Consider the following 26,221-nt stretch of genomic DNA (forward strand, 5'->3'; position numbering starts at 1 on the left):
CTGTATGTCACTTTGGATAAAAGCGTCTGCCAAATGCTTAATGTAAATGTGACTGAGGCTAACATTCTGCTGTGACGAGGAGGGCGGGGCCAGGCCGTGAGTGCGCACAGCCGGGCCCCAATCGGGCTAATCAGCTGAGGAGAGGGATAAGGCTGAACTGCCGCATCCGGCTGACCTTATCCCTCTCCTCGGCTGATTAGCCCAATTGGGGGCCGGCTGTGCACACACATGGCCCAGCCCCGCCCTCCTCCTCGTAGGGCTGCACAACTGAATCAATCGAGAAAAGGGTCAATTACAGCATTCCTTTTAGGGGCCTGTAGTTCAATGGGAATGAGGCGAGAACAGGCTTGATGACATAAATTATATTTTAATGAATAACTTAAACAAAAGACAAACACACACACAACGGACATGTCCGTAAATGATCTCTCTCTCGTCGCACCACCGTCTGCCATCGGCCTTTATCCCTCTTGGAGGCTTAATTAGCCTGATAAGGGACCGGCTGTGTATAATCACAACCCGGCCCGCCCTCCGCCCTGCCACAGGGCCATTTACACGACAACGTTTTCAACTACAGACGGAATTAGTTTTTTTGCATTTTGGCTGTTCGTTTACACGACAACAGCGTTTTGGGGCCTGAAAATGCAAACGTTTGAAAATGGGTTTCAAAGTGCAAGTTTTTGAAAACGATGCCTTTATCGTCTCTGTGTAAACATACGAAAACGTGAATTTGTGAAAATGATGCCGTCATGTGCACACGTATTACGTGTTCAGTCTATAGGCATGAACTTCCATACCTCCAGGGCGAACAGACCAACTTGAAATCACCAGTTGGAGTCCTTAAAAAGGTGGCATGCTTTATAGTCCAGGGTCACTTGTAGTAATAACGCAACCTCATTGTCCATCCAGACAAAATTGCTCGATAATTTCACATCTTCATTGTTTGTATTTACCGCTATGTGGAAGAGTAATTATGCGCGCAGCCGCGTAGTGTTTCTTTACAAAGTGACATCGCCCACTTCTGGCCTGTAATGCATAATACAGCGTTTAAGTCGTTTTCGCAGATCCGTGTGAACTGGGATCGTTTTGACAACGTTGTCGCCTGTATGCTAGCTTTTCCATTTTTAGTACAACGTTGTCGTGTAAACGTATCCTTCGTTCTACTTGAAAATTTTCTCTTTACGACATGTTTGTTTTTTCACAGCAGTTAAACTATGTAACAAATTGTCATTGCTTGCTTTGTTATAAATATGTTTATAAGTTTTGTTTGCTGCAATGAAAGGCCAGTGTGAATTTGATTGTTTAGTCACTGGGAGGAAAACGCCATTCTAGTGTGGATGAGACGTGTAAACGTAGCAAAATGAAGTGTGGACGTGGCCACAAATGTCCAGTTTTGATCCATGGAAGAAAAAGTCATACAGGTTTAGAACAACCTGAAGGTGAGTAAATAATGACAGAATTTCCCAAATGTCCTGCCATCCTAGAATTTAGCTCTAGAAATTAGCTTCCTTCCAAGGGAGCATCCTAACTGGACTCTCAGGCGTGACTGACTTCTGAGCAACACATGGAGTGGTGGTGGTGTAGTGGTCTAAAGCGCATAACTGTTAATCAGAAGATCGCTGGTTCGATCCTCACAGCCTCCACCATTGTGTCCTTGAGCAAGGTACTTAACTCCAGGTTGCTCCGGGTGGATTGTCCCTGTAATAAGTGCACTGTAAGACGCTTTGGATAAAAGCGTCTGCCAAATGCATAAATGTAAATGTAAATGTAACACTTCATAAGCGCTCCTAGTGCACTGTCGACTCCCAGTTGATTCCAATAGAGTTAGGCATTAGCATGTTGCTGAGATATAGCATGCAACATCAGAATACTAAAAAAAGCTTAAAAATTTATAACACAAAATATAGAGTGAAAGAATACATTTTGGAGTTACTGTGTATTACAACCACTGACTGGTCGTCACATTATATTTTGTGTTGAGTCTGGTTTCTATTAGATTAACATCTGCCATGATTGCTCTGATTGGTCATTGGGGATCTGAGCAGCAGGAACAGATCATAAAAAATCTTCCCTGAGGGTTCCTAAAGTGAGAAAAGGTATTAAGAACAAGCAAAATTAGTCCTAATGAGCCCTTATTACCTAGACAGGAAGGTAAGGTATCATTCTAAAGCATAAACGATTTGGGACGAATTGCATGGTGCTGAAGTTTGGTTCTTAGGATTTGGGGTTTTGTTCATATTACCCATGATAATTCCAGTAACAAAGCAGAAATGCCTCCGTAATGCCACAGGAAGATCACCAGAGTGGCATTAGCTTCCTGTCCTTCCTTTGACCGGGGTCATAGTGCCTGGCCTGCTCTCGCACCCTGTATCAGGCGGGATCATCCTGGATTAGCTGGAGAATAATACAGCTGCTTATCAGGCTGTCTCTGTTACGAGCAGTCCATATAATTCACTGTGGTAGAAAGCAGGTGTACGGTGATTTACCTCTCTGTACTACAGAAAACGCATGAATTTGGTTCATTCTGTGTTAAATCAACCAAAGATCCCTGGCTCAAAATAATGTTTTTGATAAATAATTTAAAAAAAGACTGGTAAACGATATACATAAATGATGATGAAAGCCAAAATATGAAATGCCATGGATCAGTATTTATGGATTAATCCATTATTTTGTAGAGGGGGGTCAAAATGACAATTTCTGCCTATGATTTTGGAGCAAAACTACAGGTCGTGTACTAAAAGGTACATTTCTAGTTTCAACATTGTACTTTAGACCATTCTTTGTTGGACGAGAAAAACTAGCTTCATACCATGTGACCCACATTTGGCTTTCGACCATTAAAAATGGGTAAAATGTAGAAATGGATGGTGCCACATTGAGAGCCACATATCTCTGGGATTCAACCACATAGGGCTTTAAAAATGAAGTTACAAAAAGAAAAGTTTGTTCAAAAAGGATATTAAGATATCTTTAACAGTTCTGCAGTTATAGCACCTCCAACTTTGGAACGACAACACAATAAAAGTGTTTTTTCCCATTTTTGGACACATTATTGGAATATTATATTTATATAATATTATTGAAATTTAGTAATAGACCTACCTACAGTTTCTCTCTGTGTAAATATAAAATAATGACGCTGTCGTCTTTCATAGGAGATTGTTCTGACTTCTAGTTTTGCTCCAAAATCATAGGCGAAAATTGTCATTTTGACCCCCCTCTACAAAATAATGGAGTACTCTGTAAATGTGTGTCCATGGCAGTTCATATTTTGTCTTTCGTCAAAATGTATGTTTATCTTAAGAAAAAGTATGAACAAAATAAAAAATGTCATAACACAATCCATTTGCATGTTTGTCAGTCATTTGTGCATGTTGGCAAGTAAACCTACCCATGTCTGATTATTTTAAAAATCATTATGTAAAAAAAAATCCCCAAAATCTTTGTAAATTCTGCTGTGGTGTTATGTGTGGTTATGCTAAAAATGAATTCGCTCCTCTAGATTATTTTGTTTGTGCCAATTAGTTCTAAATTTTCCCAAAATCGCTATTGGCCATTTGTAGAATTTAATATGATGGGCATAACATGGCACTTACAACACTTTTAGTTGTAATTGCAAACGTTTGTTTTGTGCATTTGGACAGACCGGACACTTTAAACAGGTATTGTCTCTAATGCACAGGTAAACTTATTAAACTTTATAACTCTGATTAAGAGATTCACCCTTCTATTTTCAGGTTGGTCCTTTCAGCGGGGTGTTGTGTGCTTCGTTAACCCACCGGTTCACCTTTAAATATTCTGAAATGTGATCAGGGAACCTTCAAGAATAAACACTTAGCAGCACCTTGCTCAGAGTCTACACATTTGACATGCCACCTATGGCGAGGATAAACCGAGTGCGCCGTTTCTAATGCGATCAAAATGGCAAGTGTCCCAGCAAACAGCTTAGCCAGAGGACTTCCATGTACAGCCTTGGTGTTCGCTTGTAGACACAACAAACTTGATGATCATGTGTGAAAGTGCAGAAGAGCATTTGTCATGACACGTCACTGGTATGTTTTTAATTACATTAGCAGATCATGATTATTATTGTTATTGGAAAGCTGCAAACCCAAGATGAACAAGATCGCGAGTAACTGTGTCACTCGCATGTTGTTTAAAGTTTCTGGTTTTAGTCAATTGAACTAACCAAGCAGATAAGTCTGAAACTCCAGAGCTGTGCAAGCTAGGTTGAGACTGTTAGCAGTCCGTGTGGGTACAGTTAGGTCCGTAACAGATGGCACAGTTTTTAATAAGCTTAGGCTGGCATGAAAGAGCAAATAGCTGTATGGTTTCTTTGACTCCAAGGTGAACTCAGTAATATTTGTGTTCATGTTGCATTGAAATATAGCCGTGTAGATCAAGCATCAAACAAAAGCAGAAGTTTATATTTACCGATGGCTTTATAAGTCAATCAGGTCATTTGATTCTGATTCACAAGCTCTTGAATATTTCAGATATAATGTCCATTTTGCTAATAACATATGATAGAAACTAATCTAATGCTGTAAATTATACAGGGAACTTTGTTCTAACTGTGTAACTTTGTACATTACGGAAATATGCATTTCTAAAATTTACAACAGGGCCCAAACTATGCAGTTCAATTACTATTTATCAAACAGATATAGTAATCAACAAAACTAAACTCTAAAGTAAAAGCTCAATCTTGGGAATGTAAGAATCAATATTGGGGATCTTCAAATGAAGATCTTGATGAATGAAGAATTAACGTTTTTACCAAACCCTGAATGAGAGTAATTTTCAACTGCTCGCATGATCTCGATATGTCGGCACTCATGAATGTCCACCCAGCACGTGGATATCCGAAACGTAGGATGTCATGGGTGAGCCATTGATCTTTTTAGGTAAAGCGCTACCTGATTGTTAGGGTTAGGGTTAGGGTTGGGTTATAGTTTCTCCGACCAATGATGAATATTACAGAAATGTCCAATCAGTTTTCACTTTGAATTTTATTATTGATATTATAATATTATTGACCGTTCCCCTGCCATCCTACATTTCAGACTCACACTCAACGCAACATGTAGAATAAAGCAGCTTTCCTCTAAGACTTATGAATATAGTCTTCTTAAAATATTTTGAAAATGTATATTTAAAAAAAAATACTATTTCTTTTGTTTAAAATGTAGACATTCGAAATTAGGTCCTGGCATCGCACGTTTTGGATATTTCCCTAGGACTGTGATTGAGATCTACTGATTTAGCAGATGTTTTTTTGATACAAAGCGACTTATGGCTGCACGATAATGGTTAAAATGATAATCTCAATTATTTTTCTTGAAATGTTACTCATGATCATTCTATCATTCGAGGGCTATTTTTATATATTACAGGGCTGTACGATTTGGACAAAAAATCACTGTTGCCACCTGCTTGGATATCAATTTTAAAAGAAAATAAATAACATTAAACAGCAGCTCCCATGTTAACATGGTGTTAAATCTACAAACTAGTAAATAATTCCTTTTGACCAAAATTAAGTCATGTTTTGCCCATGCTTTACTGCCAAAATAAGAGTCTTGGCCCGTTTTCTCCAAACCCGTTTTTTGGTGCGATTGTTCGTTTTGAACGACCCTTTGAAACATAACAATGGATTCCTACAGCGCTGTTCACAGCAGGTCCGACAAACCGTCCGCCGGCAATCCATAGGTTTTTTTACGGAGAGTCTGATTTTTCTTTATTTTTTTGTTCATCGGACTGTGATGAAAACTGACAGACCAAAGAGAAAATACTTTTTTTTTTGTAATTTTTCCAGAGTCGCTGCAGCTGCTCAATCCAACACGTTGGCGGCGCTAATCAACTGGCAAACACACATTGTTCGTGCAGCTGATATACACTGAAAATGATTCATGCAATTCATAAACCCTTTGTACTGCAAACATAAACGTAGTCTGTTTTTGAGTCTGCTTATGGTGTTTTGTCGTAATGTACATTATTTAATATGTATATCAATGTCCCTGTATGTTCTCATGGCATTAAAAACAGCAGTGAGGTTCAGCAAGTTAATTTGCACTAAGCTCATATTAAAATATCCCTTAAAAAGATTTGTTTCATGCAATGTTTTAGACAAATGAATTGCAGATCCATACTGATATTTCTATTGCAAGGACAATATAACAAAGTATTGCAATAATTTTATATAAGCATAGAATGTGAGCAGTGTTTTCTTTTATATTAGTTTTAATATATGCATCGTATTTTATACTGTACCTGTTATTATCAATGAAATACATTATTCCATGTGTATTTATATCACTGTACCTTGTGTTGCATTATTCAGGCATTATAAAGAGTAGTTGAGTTTGTGAGTCTGTAATATAGACCAACATGTTTCAAAATACACGTGCAAATAAATGTGAAACCGTGCTCTTTATTCATCTCACTCGCATAAAAACACAGATTATATACTCCTCAAAATGCATCAACACCATGGAAAGTACATGGTAAGTAAATAAATGCATTAACAGTGTGACGCTGACGGTGTGGACATACATGTACTGTAACAGCGCCGCCTACTGTACAGGAGTGACATTTTTCAGTAAAAAAATGTTACGGGCTTGGTGTGAATGGATCTTCTGTCAGACATTCATCTTGCAAAATCGTCACGGATTTGGTGTGAACAGGCCTTTACTCTGTAGGGTGTTCACACTTTTTAATGAATATTATTATTAATGCAATATACAATAGTAGTATATTTATGTAACTGAAGTATGTGTGTGTGTGTTTGTGTGTGTGTGTGCGTTTATTTCTGTGTTTAGTTTTAGTTGAGAACCACCTTTGTGCTCCTTCCATACATGGTGATTTGACCTCCTCCGTCTACAAAACCAATCAGCGCACGGGTTGGAATTCGTGTGCATCAATCACAGAACTGCTCCGAGACCTCAGAAACATTGTATTATGATGTTGAGCCTCATGTGTAATACACTACAGATCAGAGCGGCGCACATAAAGGACATATGATACTCGTACACTTCTGTGGTTCTGTATTTCAGAGCATGCTCGAAAGTGAAATGGTGATTTATCAGTGGCGAACTTCTGAAGAGAACCTGATAGGTCAGTCGAGGTAAAGATTTACTTCAAAAGAGCTTTTGATTTGGTCTATCATCCATCAACAAAGCCTATCATGTAAATAAACAATTTGAAATTTAAGATGGCTGTAATTTCGGCTTACGTTATCCTGAAGAAAAACGTAATTGCGGTTATATGATTAATTGTGCAGGCCTACTTACAAATGAGGAATACTACAACACAAATGATTCATCCTTGGGAGACATTAACATGAGAAGTGTCACAATACAAAGTTCCAGGAAAGACTCTGAAATGTACAAAAGTATGTGATCTCGCAGGTTGCGTTGAGGGTTTTAGTTAAGTTTGGCCAGAACAGCACTGTAACAGTTCAAGGACGGGCAAGGAGGAGGCGGGAACCGGCTGAACCGTAAACAGAAAATGTAATGATAAAACTCAACATAAAACCAACATAAACAAATACAGACACATATGCAACGCGGTCGCGTGCATCTTCTCTCTTTCTCTCAAACCAGCATCTCCGGCTGCCCTTTATCTCACTCTCCCTCTGATCAGCTGATTCAGCACCGGCCATGCTCCATTACTGCCCAGCCACGCCCTCCTCCTTGACACACTCCACCCCCGGCTCTGAAGGGGAGACAGTGCCCTGGTCCATCCCGCCTCCAGCTTACCTGGGGGAGAGACATGGGGAGAGGGAAAGGCTCCCAGATGTGCTGTCGCCCAGTTTTCAACCACGCCAGCCCGTCACCCCACAGACGGCAGCTAGTCCTCCAGCCCCTGATGGAAATTACTCCTCCCCTTCTCGGCAGATGGCCGCGGTTCTGAGTTGGACACACCTGGAGACCCATGGGCAGGGGAGGACTGTGACTAAAAAAATAGCCTTGGACTTTCTGGCCCAGAGTGGCCCACCAAACCCGGCCCGCAACACTCCACACCACAACACACCGGCTCATTGATTTCATTTTCATTTTCAATTTCTATTGATTGCCAATCACAACAACGGGCACTAAAAATAAGCACTTTATAGCTCAGATAAATAAAATGTCAGAATTTTTTTTTCCACCATTAGAGCTGCAACTAACGATTATTTTGATAATCGACTAATCTAACGATTATTTGACTATCCGGGTGATTATTGCAGTGATTAATCATTAGCTCTTAACCGATTATTCTGCTTATGTCCCGAGTTAAAAGGCTGTCTTAAATGTGCTTCCTAACAATAAAGAGGACAATATCGTCTTTTAAAAATACCTCTAAATGACATTCACTGAATTACTTTTTATTAAGTTTAACTCAGTAAAAAAATCTCTGCAAAAAATCCTTGTTATCAAGTGTGTTTGTCATCTTTTCCATTTAAAATGGTCTAAAATTCTTAAAACAAGATACATTTACTTGAGAAGCAACATATAAAAAATGTAGATGCTTTCAGAGAATGTATCTTAAATATACAGTAAGTGTATTTTGAATGTAAATGCACATTGTTTTAAATTAGATACTTGTATTGGAAAACAAGCCAAAACAAAAACAAACCACCCCTGCCGATGGGACAGAAGGTCTATTTTTCTCCTGTCCTCTCCCATCTTTAAACACAGGCTTTACTCTCTGTCTGTCTTTTTCTGCATGTGCTGACTGCTTGCTCTGCTCTCTCACTCAAAGACACTTGAAAGGAGGCCTTGTTCAACAGCCCGTCTGCTTAGAGACTCCACAGAGAGGGACACAATGACCTGCCCTGATCAGTTCCTACTGCTCTAAATCTGTTTGAGGCCTTTACACAGGCAAAAAAAAGTACTGGTTCCCGAACAGAGGCATTACACACCCCTACACTGGAATTATGACTTTTGGATCTCAGCACATGCGTTCACATGATAAGATTTCAGCAAAGCCATTTTCAAATCCTGGATAAATTGATTTCTGGTTTGGTCAGCCAGAAAATATTACATTTATGGTTTGGCATAAAATATATTTCATTTAATTCTCTCTAGGAATGTATTGATCTTAAACATGATATTTCCGTTCATGTCACAGACATTGTGTTTTTTGTTCACGGAAATTGTACGGCAAAAGTAGCCGAGACTCATTTTGTACAGAAATCGAATTCTTGTCAAATTCTGCACAAAGCTGCCCTTTTGTCATGAGTCTAAAGGGGCCTTGTACATGTTACATAAGAGATGCAAAACTCAATTTCTTTCAATGAGAATATTAAGATATATTTGCATTCCAGGGGTGAAATTTATATCATGCAAAAGAGAACTGAGGAACTAGAGGTGTCGTTTTATGGTCACATTTTAGCGTTTTAAAATGTACAAAAACATATATTCCAACAATAATTATGATGTCTTGAAATGACATGCATTATATTGCATATATATATATATATATATATATATATTTATGCATGTATGCATGCATGCATCCATCCATCTTTGGAAAATAATCCAAAGAGAAAGACTGAAATATGGAGGTGTCGTACAGTCTTTTGTAGTTACACCTCCATATTTCAGTCTTTCTCCCTCATACATGTGCTTTTTTTCTCAATTTCATCTCATACTGTACATTATTTTCTATTAAACCTGTCAAATGATTTTAAATGCAATTTATTTCAATTGAATATTTTGCATCCATTCCTGATTTAACCATTAATTGCAGCTCAGCAAGTGCTGGGTATTGATAACATTTTCCAGACTTCATTCCGATTTATACGGTTACATTTCCATTAAAATATCCATTTTGCGTACATCTGAAAAAAAAAAATGTATCTCAGTTCATGCTGTTAATTATACAGGGGACATTTTAACTAGGTACATTGCAAAAAAAAATGTTTATCATTAGTTTTTCATAATTATGGTCACATTTTAGCGTTTTAAAATGTACAAAAACATATATTCCAACAATAATTATGATGTCTTGAAATTACATGCATTATATTGCATATATATATATATATATATATATATATATATATATATATATATATGCATGTATGCATGTATGCATCCATCCATCTTTGGAAAATAATCCAAAACAAAAACACACACCACCAATATACTGTATATATATATAGTTACATATTCATTGTTTGTTTGCATGCTTTTCTGTTAAAATATAAAAAAAAACTTAAAGGATACATTTGGGTTTTTTTTTAATCTTTTTGTAGAAGTAGCACTGCATAAAATATTAGAGAAATGTGTTTAAATAAAAAAAAAAATCTCCCCAATTTGTAATGCCCAATTCCCAATGTGCTCTTAAGTCCTCGTGGTGGCGTAGCAACTCGCCTCAATCCGGGTGGTGGAGGACAAGTCTCAGTTGCCTCCGCATCTGAGACCATCAATCCGCGCATCTTATCACGTGGTTTGTTGAGCGCGTTACCGCGGAGACCTAGCGCGTGTGGAGGCTTCATGCTATTCTCCGCGGCATCCATGCACTACTCATCACACGCCCCGCTGAGAGCGAGAACCAAATTATAGCAACCACAAGAAGGTTACCTCATGTGACTCTACCCTCCCTAGAAACTGGGCCAATTTGGTTGATTAGGAGCCCTGGCTGGCGTCACTCGGCACGTCCTGGATTCAAACTCGTGAACTGCAGGGGTGGTTCAGAGAATGTATTTTGTCTTAATGTACTGGCAGATTTTTGAAAGTCAATACAAGTGTAAAAATCTACCAGTGCTGAAGAAGTAATCCAAAGTATTTAGATTACGTTACTGACCTTGAGTAATCTAACGAAAGTTACAAATTATATTTTACAGCATGTATTATGTAATCTGTAGCAGGGCTCCAGACTGCAACTTAAATGGTTAAACAAAATTAATTACAACAATAATTTAAACTCTAAGAGCCATTGGCAACAGTCGGGTTGTGAGTGTGTTCATATGCAGTTTCATCAGATATCATCCTGTGAGTTATTGAATACATCTTTAGAGCACGCACCACCAATGTGTCTCGAGCCACTTTTCACCCATTCTGTTTTGATGAGCTCGCTGCACCACATTCAACAACAATCTTCAATGACTCTTTTGAGCCAGGTCTTTTTCATGAATCACCCGAAAAGGACTGAGGGTGTGAACTCTGGAGCTCAGGTCAGCAGTTAGAATCAGAGACACTTTCTCAGTGAATCAGCCATTAATGTGTTCAAAACTGGGAGTGCAGAAATGTCAAAATATGAGTCCCATGTGGCTTCTTTATAAATTGTTTTCCTCCCCTTTTTCTCCAATCAAAGCACTCACTGCGCTCTCCCAGCTAATTGGGTGCAAAGACCTATGGATCAATATGAAAATGCAAAAAGGTCTGCACTCTAAAAATACTTTTACGGTCATACAGGAGATAAAAATAGTACAGCCGAAACCTTTGAACAATTTTGTACAATAAGATTGCAGATCTTTTTTGCATTTCCCCTTTTTCTCACCAGTTTGGAATGCCCAATTCCCAATGTGCTCTAGGTCCTCGTGGTGGCGTAATGACTCAATCCGCGGCATCCACGCACAACTCACTACGCGCCCCACCGAGAGCAAGAACCACATTATAGTGACCATGAGGAGGTTACCCCATGTGACTCTACCCTCCCTAGCAACTTAGGAGACCTGGCTGGAGTCGCTCAGCACGCCCTGGATTCAAACTCGCGACTCCAGGGGTGGTAGCCAGCGTTGGCTTCTTTATAATTAAAACTCAGCACCACATATGTGATATGAGATCCAGCTTTTGACACTTAGGACAATTGAGGAACTCAAAAACAACTATTACACAAGGTGCAAACATTCATTGTTGCTCAAGATGCTTGATGTAATATCTGCTTATGTAGATTCTGAAGGGCAGTACTAAATAAAAATATATTCTCTCTTATATTTGAATAAATTATGAAAGGGTTTTGAACATTGATGAAACAAAATGGGAATGCAAACTTGCGTATGTTCTCAACTGTATATACTTTTTATTAAATCTCCAATTAATGGGCTATCAGCTGTCTTTTCTTCTGCTTTCTAAATGGAGCAATTATATGATTTGGCGACTTAAAACAGCCATTTGGTGCCTTAATGTTTCAGTTGAGCCATTTTTGTAGTCTGGAGCCCTGTGTAGTGGAATACATTTTTTAAAGTAACCCTCCAAACCTTGTGTATGAAGTCAGGTTCCCTCAAGTTCACACAAGTGTCCTAGAGTATAACACAGGTTGAGTTTAGCACATTAACTCATCAAATCAACATGTTCCACTAACGACTGGCAAACACAATGTGTCCAATGCTTTTTGTCTTCCCTTCAAACACTATATTGTTCTTATCATTTCAAACCTAACAAACTTCTTTATGTAAAATGTTTTAGTTAAAAAGTGTATTTGTGCTATCTTTCTTTAAAAATGTATGCCACTTGCTTTGGTAATTTTTTGATATTTGTTCTGTTCTCTCAGATTCTCAACCAACAAAACACATGTGCAATCTTGTTCATAATTGAACATGCATGCTGTCCTAAAATAGCCTTCCCTTGTAACCTCTGCTTTAATTAACTTAAAGTAATAAGCTGCTATTAGTGGCTTTGGTTTACGTGGGAGAGAGGTGGGTGGAGGGATTTCTGCTTTCAGGTACTCAATCAAACGAGTGGATGTTTGCCAGCGTTGTATTAAACAAACCCCTGCTTTAATTTCCTGGCACTTTGTAGGGAAACTCCTCCACAATACTTGAGAGGACTATTGCAATCTGTGGAGAGCTGATTACTGTAATACACGGGGTGTATTCCGTGTCTGGGCCAGGATAGAGCGATGCTCATGATACAACGCTACATCATATATCAATTATATGTCTTTATTTCTTTTGCATTACGTTATTGAGAACTGGAGGGACAATGTAATGCACAAAAAAAAGCAACTTCTATTGATTTTCAGGGTAATCATGACTTAAAAATGTTCTTAACAGGTTTTGTGAGATTCACCAAATAAGGAAATGTGCATGAAGTGAATAAGTGGAATGTGTTTAATAGATTAACTGCGTCATGTACACTATAATCCAGGAAATACTCTGCATGTTGATTCTCTTTCTTGAAGTATTGGCAGAGAGTTCTCTGGTGTGACCTGTACGTGTGTCTTTTGTGTTTCAGGTGGGGTGTGTGTGATGTTATGTGAGTGTTTACCATGGTACAGAAGAGACTCTGGCTTCTGAATGTCACCGTCGCTGCCGCCCTCTGTCTTCTGCGTAAGTATTAACACCTTTTCATGTTCCAAAATTACAGTGATTCCAAAAAGGATTTGGACACTTAAGACACACTTAATATCTGTATGTCACTGGACTGATGCAGCGACATTTAAAAACTAGAGTCACTGAAACATTCCACCACACCCTTAATGTGGTTACGTGTTATTTAAGTATATAACTTACTTTTTTAGCGGCCATGAAACTGTATTTATAGGAAAGACTGGGGCTAGTTGTCACTTTAGGTAGTTGTCACAAGGGCTATATCTCAGTAAAGTTCCAATTGTAGCTCAGCGATTAAAGACACTGGCTACCACCCCTGGAGTCACAAGTTCGAATCCAGGGTGTGCTGAGTGACTCCAGCCAGGTCTCCTAAGCAACCAAATTGGCCCGGTTGCTAGGGAGGGTAGAGTCACATGGGGTAACCACTTCGTGGTCTGTATAATCTCGCTCTCATTGGGGTGCGTGGGGAGTTATGCGTGGAGCATCCTAACGTGCTACGTCTCCACGGTAACACGCTCAACAAGCCACGTGATAAGATGCACGGATTGACGGTCTCAGACACGGAGGCAAATGAGAGTCACTACGCCACCGTGAGGACTTGGAGCGAATCAGGCATTCCAAATTGGGAAGAAAAGGGGAGAGCAAAAAAAACACCTGCCTAATATTTTGTACCATTCTGACCATTCTCTGTTGATCTCTCTCATCAACAAGACATTTCCGTCCACAGAACTGACGCTCACTGGATGTTTTTGGTTTTTGGCACCATTCGGAGTAAATTCTGGAGACCGTTGTGTGTGAAAATCCCAGGAAATCAGCAGTTACAGAAATGCTCAAACCAACCCATCTGACACCAACAATCATGCCATGGTCCAAATCACATTTTTCCCCCATTCTGATTGTTGACGTGAACATTGACTGAAGCTCCGGACACTTATCTGCACTGCACTGCTGCCACATGATTGGCTGATTAGATAATCACATGGATGATTGTTGGTGCTAGATGGGCTGGTTTGAGTATTTCTATATTTTCTTTAACCACCCTGTACAATTATATCCTATGTATACAATCTCATCGCAGAATGCTATTCTGAGATGTAGGTTGGCACTTTTTTGGTAGCATGAGGGGGACCTACACAATAATAGGCAGATGGTTTTAATGTTGTAGCTGATCGGTGTATATACTGTGTATATATAAACCCCTCTCACAACAGTGTTGAGACCCATCATGATTTTGTTCCTCAACTGTTTGTTTTGGTGGCTTCATGCGCAGAATTTGTGGCCATTTTCAAATTTGTATTACAATGACAGGAAAACTTGGTAGAGAGTCAGACTATCACATTTAAATATCGATTTAAACATATATTATGTTGCAGTTCCTACAAAGTTACCTGCCAACTGGCAGATAAAACAAAGTTTTTTTTTTTCTTGTTATAGCCGATTTGTATATGCAGTTTGGTGCTTTGTGACTATAATTACATGCTGTTCTTTCGCATATGTCAACAGTTGAGTTTTTCCAACTTATTCTGCCATTTGTGTCTTGTTTTCTTTCTCTCCATGAATCTTCTGCTGGTGTTTTTAAAGTTCTCACCCCTCCACCAAACCCAAACTTGTCCTGTCTAAAATAAACGTTTGTTTATGAGATTTGGTTAATTATTTTAGTACAAGCATGACCACAATCTCATCAGCACACCAGGGGTTTGGTTCATCCCTGCTTGCTCACAGAACACGTTTGGTAGAAGGGTTAATACCATTCAGACAACAGACAACCCTTTGTGTTCCTTATGGCTCACAATCTGGCAAGTAAAAATTCCCGGGACAGTAAGAGTGTTAGTGCTGGTATTCAGGGGGAAAACACCCCAAACATTTAGGGGGGAGGGAATCCAATCAAATCCTCTGCAAAAAAAATGAAATCTATAAATCCGGATTTGGACCAATCTGGGATTTAGATTTTCCCTTCTCTCCAGACATGTTTTCATCATGGGGTTTGATTCTTCGAGATAGCTGGCCATGTGTGCGCCCCAGGGGGTCCTGGGTCATAGGAGGGGGGTTATGTGTCTCTGTTCTATCAGCAAGCGTCATCTTTGAGAGATTACCCTTAATTTCAGGGCGAGACGAGGTACTGGGTTAGATCTGACCTAAGGGTTGGTGACCTGGGGTGCAAAACCGCTCAAATGGGTCTACACATAATTTCTCACAGTCTAGATCAGTGGTTCTCAACTGGTGGCTCGTGACCCAAAAATTAACAGTAGGGGAAAACAATGATAAATTCAAATATTAAAATGCAACTAACCAAGTGTTCATGCATTGTTATTGTAGCAAAATAAAGAGGTGAAATTGCATATCCTTTGTTCCTGGCATCAATGGTTGTACAATCAAACTCTGATATTTTGGTACTCTGTTGGGTCGCCACTTGATGACCAATGTAAAATCTGGATTCTGAAGTGAAACCAGTTGAGAACCACTGCTGTTAAGAGTCTCCTGCAAGGAGAGAAAGTGTTCCATTAAAGAAAACAAAAGACTGAGGCATCCAACATAACAACATGCTGTATGTTAATTAGCATGCATGTCATCTCCCCAGCACCCCCCTTAATCTGGTTTGCATTACCCCCATTTACTGTTTTTGTGACATTACCCTCCTTTTCTTTTGTGTCACATCTTATTTTCCATTTTACTTTCTCCTATTGGCACTCGCTCCTGTCTGTGGTCCGTCAATCAGTCAGGCTGCAGAATGTCTCCCTAATTGTATTGTTTACAGTACAATTAATTTCAGACCAAACCTTCCAAACATTGCTGTTTTTCAAATTAAGTACACATTGTAACTGCAGCAATTATGACTAATGACAAATACTGATGTTTACCACAATGTGTATTTGATCTAGTGGGAACACAAACAGAAAACACATGTCAAGTGACAAACAGGTGACAGATTTATTGTTGTTATTGTCTTTTCCTTTTTTGGGGGGGTTCCCATTTTTCACCCAATTTGGAATTCCCAATGTGCTTTTAAGTCCTTGTGGTTGAGTGAGTAGCCTCCGCGTCCGAGAGCATCAACCGGCGCATCTTATCACGGGGCTCGTCGAGCGTGTTGCCACGGAGACATGGCGCGTGTGGCTATCTATAAATCCGGATTTGGACCAATCCGGCATCCACCGCAGCATCCACGCTCAACTCTCCACGTGCCCCACCGAGAATAAACCACATTATAGGGACCATGAGGAGGTTACCCCATGTGACTCTACCCTCCCTAGCAACTGGACCAATTTGGTTGCTTAGGAGACTAGACTTACTTGGGACAACACTATGGGTATGCGGATTGATCAGCTAGATCAGTACCAAACCAACTCTTACCAGCATAAATCAGTTTGGACTAGGAATAAACCAGCATACAGGACATTAGTATGAACAAGCTCTAAACCAGTATAGATCAATCTGGACCATCTTAAACCAGCATAAATCAGTCTGGACCAGCACTAATCAGTTGGAATCAGTCTGGACCAGCATTAACCAGTATAAATCAGTCTGGATCAGCACTAACCAGCATCTAGCAATCTGGACCATCACTAAACCAACACCAACCAGCATAAATCAGTCTGGACCAGGATTTACCATTAGAAATCAGTCTGGTCCAGCACTAAACCAGGATAAATCAAACTGGACCAGCACTAACCTGTAGAAATCTCTTTTGGACCAACATTTACCATTTAGAAATCAGTCTGGTCTAGCACTAATAAATCAGTCTGGACCAGCATGTAACTTCATAAATCAGTCTGGACCAGCACTATCCAGCTTCTATGAGGCCGGACCAGAATTAATCAGTCTGGATCTGCACTAACCATCTAAAATCAGGCCAGACTAGTATAAATCAGTTTGGTCCAGTACTAAACCAGAATAGATCAGTCTGGACCTGCGCTAACAGCATACATCAATCTGGACAATCACTAAACCAACACCAAGCAGCATGAATCAGTCTGTACCAGCACTAACCATCTTAAATCAGGCCGGACAAGTATTAATCAGTCTGGACCATCATAAACCAGTATAAATCAATTTGGTCCAGCACTAAACAAGCATAGATCAGTCTGGACCAGCACTAACCAGCAAATATAAATCGGGACCATCGCTAAAACAACACCAACCATCAATAAATCAGTCTGCACCAGCACTAACCAGCTTAAATCAGGCTGGACCAGCATTAGCCAGTATGTATAAATCAGTTTGGTCCAGTAATAAACCAGCATAGTTCATGTGTCAATTGTTAAATCTCTCAGGTCCCTCTCTGAGTGCTGAATCAGTGGTCCAGGGAAGGGTCGGGGGTTTTGCCGAGCTGGGTTGCAGCCTGACACCGCCATCTGAAGGGACCACCTCCCCGAATCTCTTCCCCTTGCATGTGGTGGAGTGGGTCCGGTTGGGATACAACGTCCCCATCCTCATTAAATTCGGCGGATACACACCACGAGTGCATCCAAACTACAGAGGTGAGTGTCACCTTAAACATAAATCAGTTCCCCATTAATATTCAGTCACAAATCTGCTGGAGAGACATTAAAGACTTTGGCTTTTAATTGCCATTTGGAGTTCAGACACAAATGTATCATTTCATTCTATTTAAAGGAATAGTTCAACCAAAAATGAAAATTCTTATTGACTCTCCCCTATGTCATCACAAACCTGTATGACTTTCTTTTTGGAACACTAGAAGAGATGTGTTGCATAATGACCAGGGACTGCCAAGCTCCAATAAATGTACCAAATAAACATTCGCCATATGACTATTTTTCAATTCTTCTGAAGCGATACAATTAATTTATGTGATGAACAGAATGCAATATAGATCTGGACCATCGCTAAAACAACACCAACCATCAATAAATTAGTCTGCACCAGCACTAACCAGCATTAATCAGGCTGGACCAGCATTAACCAGTATGCATAAATCAGTTTGGTCCAGTTCTAGACCAGCATTTATAAAGCACTGAAATCAAACAGATGTCGATAACATCAAACCTCATAGTTTTTTTGTGCATCTTGCAAATCAGCAATTTCATTTTGTGAAAAGCAACTTAAATTTCATTATGTTCATCAAACAACGTGATCGCATGGCTTCAGAAGACTTTAAAATATGGTACATGATCAATTACCTTTACTTTGGTTTTATGGTGTTTTTTTTTTTGTCCTTTTCAAGCTTGCAATATGAGAGCAATAAGTGACTAGTCACTATTTGGGGTGAAGACCTTTAAGAGTAATCTACTCAGAAAGCTTCATTTGAGGGAAGCATCATCTTCGATGCAGTTGGATTTGTGAACACTGGCTGCTTGGTTACTGAAAGCTTTTAAAAGTTTTATTACTATGGCACAAAGACACCATTGGATGCTTTAAAACTAGTTTTCCTCTTTTTATGACCACTTGTTTAGACTATGGAGGCCATATCCGCATGTATTTATCCACTCAATACACCATGATAGTCCTGTTGTTGTTTCTCCAAGAGGTGAAATCACTTTTGAGGCTGTTTGTGTCCTTTACTCGTTCCCGGAGAGGTGCTTGGCGGGGTAATGCAGCCGTTTACCCCTGTGCTTGTGAAGGAGGGGTCGTACTCTGGAATTTATTGAAGGGGGGAGGGGTATTGTGTTGTTAAATGAATATCCCCATAAAAATGACCCACCCAAACAAGTGCCCTGTAATTATGTATAGAGTGTTTGTGTGTCTGTGTGTGGCAGAGATGGAGGAAGGAGAAAAGGGGTTTGGGTGAGCCGGGGTGCACCCGTAATGATGCAGAGAGAAAGGAGACAGGGAGGGAGGAGGAGGGGTGGGTGAATGTAACAGCCCATGGGTGTCATGGGTATTGAGTGGGACCCTGGATTAAGAGGGGTGGGGTTCAACTGTAGCCGGGTGGTTGGGGGCTGCGTGGCTTAGTTGAGAATCCAATGGATTTGACCCAGTAAGAGGGAAAATTGTTTTTTGGAAGGCGAGCTTTAAGAATGGAAAGAAGGTCAGTAATAATAGATTTATACCAGAAAGTATTCCTTCATTGTGTCATGGAAAGTCATTCACATCCTCCTTTTTCCGCAGTAATTCACACCAAACATTCTTGATGTGATAGACTAATAAATCTAATCTTACTAATAAATAGTACATTTTGTGCCATTTAAGATCCAATAACCATGTCCACATGGTAGATTAACTGAAGTGCTATCTCTCTTTTGTGTTGTTTTAAACATCTACCAAATGCTAATGTAAACTGAGAATGTGCAATATCTGTTTTTTATACATTTACTTATTTATTTTTACAGAAATAGAATGTTTGTTTTAGGTTGTGCATAGTGGCTCTCTTTACGTACCATTAACTTCCTATTTATATATGTACATACAATGTGTTTATATATATATATATATTAGTAGGGCTGTCGATTTAACTTGTTAATTCAGTGCCATTAATTTGCCAAAAAAAATGCGTACAAAATTTTTACGCAATTAATCGCACCATAATAAGGAAGATTCCTGAGAAATTCAAGCTTGTGGTACCACCTATTTACTCCAGAGGGCAGTAAGTGAAATTTCAGTTTATACAGTGAAGAAAACACTTCAGTAGGCAGAACAACGCATACATACGTTACATTCTTGTGTTCAAAACACTCGAAGGAACACAAATGCGAACTAAGGGATCTCAAGATGTGTTTAAAGATTGAGTATTAAACTATATTTAACTTGAAACAGTGAACTAAACATTTTATGTTTATGACACAATGCACCCGAGATGCTACACAAGCATGTCTGACGCAGGTGTAGATTGACGGGACCTTAAACAAGCCCTCATAATAAATCTCCAACTGATTGACAAATTCACTTGTGAAATGGATTGCTGTGAACTGTGTGCCAATGATTGACTTATGATCAATAATATGGTAGTAAACAATAATTTGTATTCTAAAGCTGCTTTTTGTATTGTCTTATCAATGATTAACTCTTCTGCCACAAGAATGTAATGCATTTTAATTATCTGAAAAATGTTTTATTATATATATATATATATATATATATATATATATATATATATATATATATATATATATTATTAAATAATTGTATATATTTAAAGATAATTATATATTGATATAAATATGTATAATCTTTATATATTTAATTATTGTTATATGAGGGGCTTTCTCAGCAAATATTTGTATATGCAATTAAATGCAAATAATTAATCGGGACACAGTGTAATTAATTTGATTACAAATGTTAATCGATTGACAGCCCTAATATATATAGTCAACATTATTTCGGCCAGTGTTCTCTAGTTATCAATATCAGCATTGGCCAGTGAAATCGCCTCGTTTCAGTTCACACTGTTAATACATGGTTTTTTGTACATGTACCATGATAGTGATACTATGGCATTCTTTGAAAAACGTTGGAGTGAATATAATATGGTAATCATTAAGAGCTGGGGTATTATCATCTGATACCATTTCTGTACTGTGGTACCAGCACTGTACCTTTTGGGCTCATTAACACTGGGTTGGATTCGCTTAAATGATTTTGATAGGATATCAGATGGAAATTTCCATGTTTCCCACTGGGATCTGATGTGTCAGTCTGGAACGGAACCTCATCTGTTGTTTCACAGATGAGGCCCTCTTGACCTACCACGTGGGTTTTTATCAGCCCACAAGAGGAAACTAATGCAAAGTCAGTCAACATTTGTGCTCTGATGCTTCGATAATGAGTCATGTGTTACTAAGGAGATCTGAGAAAAGGGGAAAAAAATGTTTCCTAATTATTCCAGTTTTAAATATTTAAAACTATGCCTCAATAAAACAAACAAACAAACACACAGTCAGCCAGGAAGGGAGGGAGGGAAAGAAAAGAAGGAAGGAAGACAAAGGAAGGAACAGAGGAAGGAAGACAAAGGATTGAAAGAAGTAACACAAAGGATGGAAGGAAGATAGGATGGAAGGAAGGAATACAAAGGAAGGAAGAAAGACAAAAGAAGAAAGGAAGCTCAAGGATGGAAGGAAGGAGAAGAGGATGGGAGGAAAGAAGGAAGACAAAAATGTAATGAAGGAAGTCAAAGTATGGAATTAAAGAAGGAAGGAAGGAAAAGTGTGGAATGAAAAGGAAGTATAAGGAAAGAAGGAAGGAAAAGTATGGAATGAAAAAAGGAAGTATAAGGAAAGAAGGAAGAAAGGAAATACCGAAAGAAGTAGAATTAGGATGGAAAGAAATAATTATATTGAATATAAGGAAGGAGAAGGAATGGAAGACAGGATAGTAGGAAGGAAAGAAGGAAGTAAGGATGGACTGAAATAAGGAATGAAGGAAGGTAGGATGGAAGACAGAATGGAAGGAAAGAAGGGTGTAGATGAAAAGATGGAATACATGATGGATGGATGAAAGAAAGTAGAAGAAAGGAAGACAGGAGGGAAGAAAGGGTGTACAGAAAGAAGCAGAAGGAAGGAAGGAAGGAACTAGAAGGAAACAAAGACAGGATAGAAGGAAAGAGGGAAGTACTGCTTTCCATTATCTGATGTATTAACCAGTATAAATCAGTTTGGTCCAGCACTAAACCAGCATCAATCAGTCTGGACCAGCACTAACCAGCATACATCAATCAGGACCATCTCTAAACCAACACCAAGCAGCATTAATCAGTCTGGACCAGCATTAATCAGTCTGGACCAGCATTAACCAGTATAAATCAGTTTGGTCCAGCACTAAACCAGCATCGATCAGTCTGGACCAGCACTAACCAGCATACATCAATCAGGACCATCTCTAAACCAACACCAAGCAGCATAAATCAGTCTGGACCAGCATTAATCAGTCTGGATCAGCATTAACCAGTATAAATCAGTTTGGTCCAGCACTAAACCAGCATAAATTAGTCTGTACCAGCTTAAATCAGGCCGGACAAGCATTAATCAGCCTGGACCAGCATTAACCAGTATAAATCAGTTTGGTCCAGCACTAAACAAGCATAGATCAGTCTGGACCAGCATTAACCAGTATAAATCAGTTTGGTCCAGCACTAAACCAGCATAGATCAGTTTGGTCCAGCACTAAACCAGCATAGATCAGTCTGGACCAGCACTAACCAGCATACATCAATCAGGACCATCTCTAAACCAACACCAAGCAGCATAAATCAGTCTGTACCAGCATTAACCAGTATAAATCAGTTTGGTCCAGCACTAAACCAGCATAAATCAGTCTTGACCAGCACTAAACCAACACCAACCAGCATAAATCAGTCTGTACCAGCTTAAATCAGGCCGGACCAGCATTAATCAGCCTGGACCAGCATTATCCAGTATAAATCAGTTTGGTCCAGCACTAAACCAGCATAGATCAGTCTGGACCAGCACTAACCAGCATACATCAATCAGGACCAACACTAAACCAACACCAAGCAGCATAAATCAGTCTGGACCAGCATTAACCAGTATAAATCAGTTTGGTCAGGCACCAAACCAGCATAGAACAGTCTGGACCAGCGCTAACCAGCAAACATCAACCTGGACCATCACTGAACCAACACAGAGCAGCATAAATCAGTCTGTACCAGCACTGACCATCTTAAATCAGGTCGGACCAGCATTAATCCGTCAGGACCAGCATTAACCGGTATAAATCAATTTGGTCCAGCAATAACCAGCAAACATCAATATGGACCATCACTAAACCAACATTAACCATCATAAATCAGTGTGTACCAGTGTCCAGAGGAAGTTGGCAACAGATGAAGCATGTTACTGCTTTCCATCATCTGATGTATTTCCCCTCTCAAATTAAACTGCTGTAGGATGTAGCTTTCTCAAACCACACCACGAGATATACAAGACCTGACCTGTTCACATCTTAAGAAATATTGTCCTTGCTTGGAGACAAACATGTTAAAAAGTGCCACATTCTCATCAGAGCATTAGCGTCTCAAGGGAAGATTAAAAGTAAAGGTTATCAGCATTATGCTGCATCATGTCTCTAATGCTCTTCCTGCAAATGTCAAATATAAGTGTTGTGCATGTTGAGCCATGCATCAGAGAAGTGGCACATTAAAGTTACCTATCCTTAAACGGTCCACACGATAAGATATCCACTCAATTTTAGATCAGCATGAGAGCTAATTGCATTCTTGGGCGATTAGACTGGCAGTCAACTTCATCTTTAGCACTTTGATCAGGTAGCAGTTTGACTGCGATATCAATGTAGACAAGCCAGGAGAAGCTGGTATGGTAACATGCTGACAGCTGTGGCATATTGCCTACAAAACCCTCACGAAAGGAAGGAAGACCATCCTTGTTTTATTTTAGAGCTGTCCTTATTTATTTAAACTCTGCCTATCGTTCCCTTTAATAGAGGCATGTGAGAATCCATCAACATCAGTTAATGTTTCCATGACATTGTGTAACACACTCATAAAAATACCTGAATAACTCATGCATATCAGCTTAATGGGTGTTTAAGTAGAATTGCTGTTCTACTATAATTATTACACAGACTGTGTGTGTTTCTTTAAAGTCAACATGAAATCAGAATTTACCCTATTCAGTTTTTTAAATAAATCATGTATGATTCATCTGTGCATGTAATTCTACATAAAGTTTAAATGAGTAATAAGTGGCTCCTTTAACTTTCTTTGCTTTTCAGAATTCACTTAAAAATTTTAAACGTACATTTCGGGTTGTTCCTTACCAAGATCTATAAATGCAATCAGGAGAATTTAAATATTAAGCACAAGTTGCATGTACTACTTTTTTTATACTTTTAGGCCATGCTTTAAGGTTTAAAGATAATCTCTATCAACTGGCATTATTCACAAACATTTCTCCTTTTTTGGTATGCATCAGAAAAATAGGGTGATTAAATTAGGACAGATTTTTAAATGTGTTGTGAATACAGTTTTATGTTGACTTTAACTCTCTTTGTGAACAGACCTGCTGTTTTTGGATTGAGACCTGCAGAGTTGAGTGGCATGTGTGGCGTGTATGGAGCTTGTACGCTCAGACTGTGCTGTCAGGAACTGTTAGTTTAAGAAGATCTGATCAAATGTGTTCTTACTCGCTGCCTTATGAGGAAATTGGGAAAAGAGCCCCTTAGGGAGCACGGTCTGATAAAGCCACAATATGCTTGACACCAGGGGCCTTCAACTCTGTCTGGTGGGTGTTGTATTCCTTCTCTTCTGCTCAGAACTTTTTAGTCTTTTTAAAGAGACCCTAAAGTTATTTGGGGACAGAATTCTGGCTAAATGTTCTGCATGCTCTCTGTGCAATTGCATGTGTATTTTCCTTATAACTTTTCTTTATTTGCTGATTTTAAAGGCATAGTTCCCCCCAAAATTACAATATGGATAGAATTTCATTCACGCTTGTGCATCTTCAAACCTGGCACATTCACGAAACCTGCGAGAGCTTTTTATCTTGCGCAATTAATAAAGGGGAGGAGAAGCTGCACACAAATAGGCCTTTTCCAACCTACAGTCCTGAACTTTTCCTTTAGTAACTTTCTAGATGAGAACTCTTACGAGGAACGGAAAAGCCGAGGAGAATTTTCCCGTTGCGTTTGCATTGCCAAAAGTTTCCACCGTAGTGACGTAATCTAGTATTGACCTTTTTTCTTCTGACATGGTTGGAACATGCAATATGAACAACAACACCGACAGAGGATGCCGGGATCGGAGTTACACTTTTTTGTTTGGGCCGTTTTACATGAGCTTTGTCTGCATCCGAAAACATAGGCAACTGCCTAATCAGTTAATGGTTAATACGACAGTTTTTTTGGATGTATGGAACTCGAAAGAAAACTGATCTCTGAACAGTTTAAAAAGCACCTTATTTCATTGTACCTCAGCCCCAGAAGGCAGCATTTTCCCATTTTCGGATGCAGTCTGTGTGTTCATGTTACAGTTTAACCTGGCCGTGTGAGCTGTGTGTGCTGCAGCCGTAGTGAGAGATGAGACGAGCAGTCAGACTATCGCGACGCATGCGCTGAATTTAGTGGACGACATGTTGAAAGCACTATAAACCTATATATCAACACGCTCTTTTACGATAAAGGCTTTTATGACTCAACATAAATTATTGTACTGAAATACTCACTCACTCACACACTCTACTTTGTGTAAGTAATTTTCCGCCTGCATGTTTAGACGGATTCTTGCTGACGGTAAATGGAAATTTATTTCAATTGAAATTTGAATTTAGAAATGTATTTGATTTAAGTTTTTAGTTTTTTAAATAAATTATTCAATTTTCAATGCATAATCACTAAAGCAAGAATATTCATTATATTCACCGATGTAATTGGATATATATATATATATATATATATATATATATATATATATATATATATATATATATATATATATATACGTATAAGAGGGAACTAAACTAATTTATTCACACACATGATATATTTTCCTGGATAACGAAATACCCGATGGGTAGAGAATGCACGGATGATGCTTCTTTGCCAGAGAGATGTTCACAACTGTTGTAAAGCCATCTTTCAAAAAGTTGAACAACACATTTTAAATGCACTTTTTCCAGTTTCATTTGAACTTTTCATTAAAATAATTAAAAAATAAAGTTCAAAGTTTGAAATCAAGGTGCTTGCTTTATTGTGTAAGCTTAACCCAAACCATGTTTACCGAAAATTATCCCATAGTACCACCTAGCGTCCAGCCAGCGGTAATACGGTTCGTCGTTTTCCTTCTGAGTTTTTTTTTTTTTTTTTTAGACCAAAGTATCGAAAAAAAGTACCGTTTAGGAATCGATATCGAAAATGTTTGAACGATACCCAGCCCTACATTCTTACATAAATTGCTGCTTTCAGTTCAATGCAAATTATTCGTAAAACGATTTTAATGAAAATTGCCATTTTAGATCGAAATGAGCTTTTGCGCATGTATGATTTACACATTCATTAGCAAATCGTTCGTAAATTGATCCTTATAAAAAC

At 38.9% G+C, this 26,221-nt stretch overlaps 1 protein-coding gene across 1 annotated transcript in view; it reads left to right on the forward strand.

Annotated features, from left to right (window-relative positions):
- Positions 1 to 26,221, forward strand: part of LOC127621347 (uncharacterized) — a 60,325-nt gene that overhangs the window by 5,472 nt on the left and 28,632 nt on the right. The window contains 2 exon segments of the mRNA XM_052094912.1: positions 13,170 to 13,264; positions 17,533 to 17,739. Of these exon segments, the coding sequence (XP_051950872.1) occupies positions 13,204 to 13,264; positions 17,533 to 17,739 (268 nt within the window). The 5' untranslated portion in view covers positions 13,170 to 13,203.

The sequence above is a fragment of the Xyrauchen texanus genome, chromosome 27 (genome assembly GCF_025860055.1).
Source record: "Xyrauchen texanus isolate HMW12.3.18 chromosome 27, RBS_HiC_50CHRs, whole genome shotgun sequence".
NCBI classification, from domain to species: Eukaryota; Metazoa; Chordata; class Actinopteri; order Cypriniformes; family Catostomidae; genus Xyrauchen; species Xyrauchen texanus.